At 63.9% G+C, this 1,566-nt stretch overlaps 1 protein-coding gene across 1 annotated transcript; it reads right to left on the bottom strand.

The window, feature by feature from the left end:
* Nucleotides 1-102: 102 nt before the first annotated feature.
* Nucleotides 103-971, bottom strand: SNRPD2 (small nuclear ribonucleoprotein D2 polypeptide; the record flags this gene model as incomplete). The annotated part of the gene is made up of 1 exon (XM_029959971.1): nt 103-971. A coding segment is annotated over one exon (225 nt), but the record flags the coding sequence as incomplete, so codon positions are not given.
* Nucleotides 972-1,566: the final 595 nt, after the last annotated feature.

Genomic DNA, 1,566 nt, shown 5'->3' with positions numbered 1-1,566 from the left:
ACCCCCAAAATCCCCCTGGGGGGGGGAAAGGACAAGGTGGGGGCCCCAGGACAGGGTGGGCTCATCCTGAGGGGCTCGAGGACACACTGAGACCCCCCCCCTCCCCCAGGGGACCTGGTGGGGGGATCCAGGAGGGTCCTGGATAATTGATGAGGGTCCTGAGGGATCCAGGAGGGTCGTGGGGGAATCCAGGAGGGTCCTGGAGGGTCTTAAGGGGTTGGAGAAGATCCAGGGGGATCTGGGAGGGTTGAGAGGGATCCAGGAGGGTCCTGGAGGATCTGAGAGGGTTGTGGAGGACCCAGGAGGGTTTTGAGGGATTCAGGAGGGTCTTGAATGATCTGAGAGGGCTTTGAAGGATCCAGGAGGGTCTTGAGGGACCCGAGAGGGTCCTGGGGAATTCAGGAGGGTCCTGGGGGATCTGAAATGGTTGAGGGGGATCCAGGAGGGTCTTGAGGGACCCAAGAGGGTCCTGGGGAATTCAGGAGGGTCCGGGGGGATCTGAGATGGTTGAAGGGGATCCAGGAGGGTCTTGAGGGATCTGAGAGGGTCAAGGGGGGATCCAGGAGGATCTTGAGGGATCCAGGAGGGTCCTGGAGGATCTGAAATGGTCGAGGGGGATCCAGGAGGGTCTTGAGGGACCTGAGATGGTCGAGGGGGATCCAGGAGGGTCTGGAAGGATCCAGGAGGGTCTTGAAGGAGCCAAGAAGGTCCCGGAGGATCCCGGGGGGGCTCCTGGGGTGGGTTTCCTACTTCCCGGCGATGAGGGGGTTGCGCAGGACGACGATGACGGAGTCCCCGCGCAGGAACATCTTGGAGATGTAGCGGTCCTTGTTCACGGGCTTGGACTTCTTCTTGCCCTTCCCGCTCTTGGGCACCTCGGTCCACATCTCCTTCACGTTCTCCAGCACCATGTTGCAGTGCCTGGGGAAGGGGGGAACAGAGAGGGGGGGTTTGGGGGGGTGTCTCAGTGCCTGGGGGGCACCGTGGGGACACCCTGGGGACCCTGGGGGCATCCTGGGGACACCCTGAGGACCCTGGGGACACTGTGGGGATGCTTAGGAGCCCTTGGGGATGCCCTGGGGACACTCTGGAGACCCTGGGGACACCCTGGGGACACCCTGGGGACACCCTGGGGATGCTGAGGAGCCCTTGGGGACACCCTGGGGACACCATGGGGACCCTGGTGACACCCTGAGGACCCTGGTGACACCCTGGAGACCCTAGGGACTCCCTGTGGATGCTGAGGAGCCCTTGGGGACACCCTGGGGACGCCCTGGGGACACCCTGGGGATGCTGAGGACTCTGGGGACACCTTGGGGACCCTGGGGATGCTGAGGAGCCCTTGAGGACACCCTGAGGACACCCTGAGGACACCCTGGGGACACCCTGGGGACGCCGGTTCCAGACTCGTCGAAGGCCTTGACACAACACCCTCGGGGTCACTGTGGGGACACTGAAGGGACTGTGGGGACACTGAGGAGCCCTTGGGGACACCCTGAGGACCCTGGTGACACCCTAAGGACACCCTGAGGACCCTTAGGACCATGGGGACACCCTGGGGACGCC

The sequence above is a fragment of the Manacus vitellinus genome, unplaced genomic scaffold (assembly GCF_001715985.3).
Source record: "Manacus vitellinus isolate BGI_N305 unplaced genomic scaffold, ASM171598v3 scaffold_240_pilon, whole genome shotgun sequence".
Lineage (NCBI taxonomy): Eukaryota > Metazoa > Chordata > Aves > Passeriformes > Pipridae > Manacus > Manacus vitellinus.
This window is presented reverse-complemented; position numbering and strand designations above follow the sequence as displayed.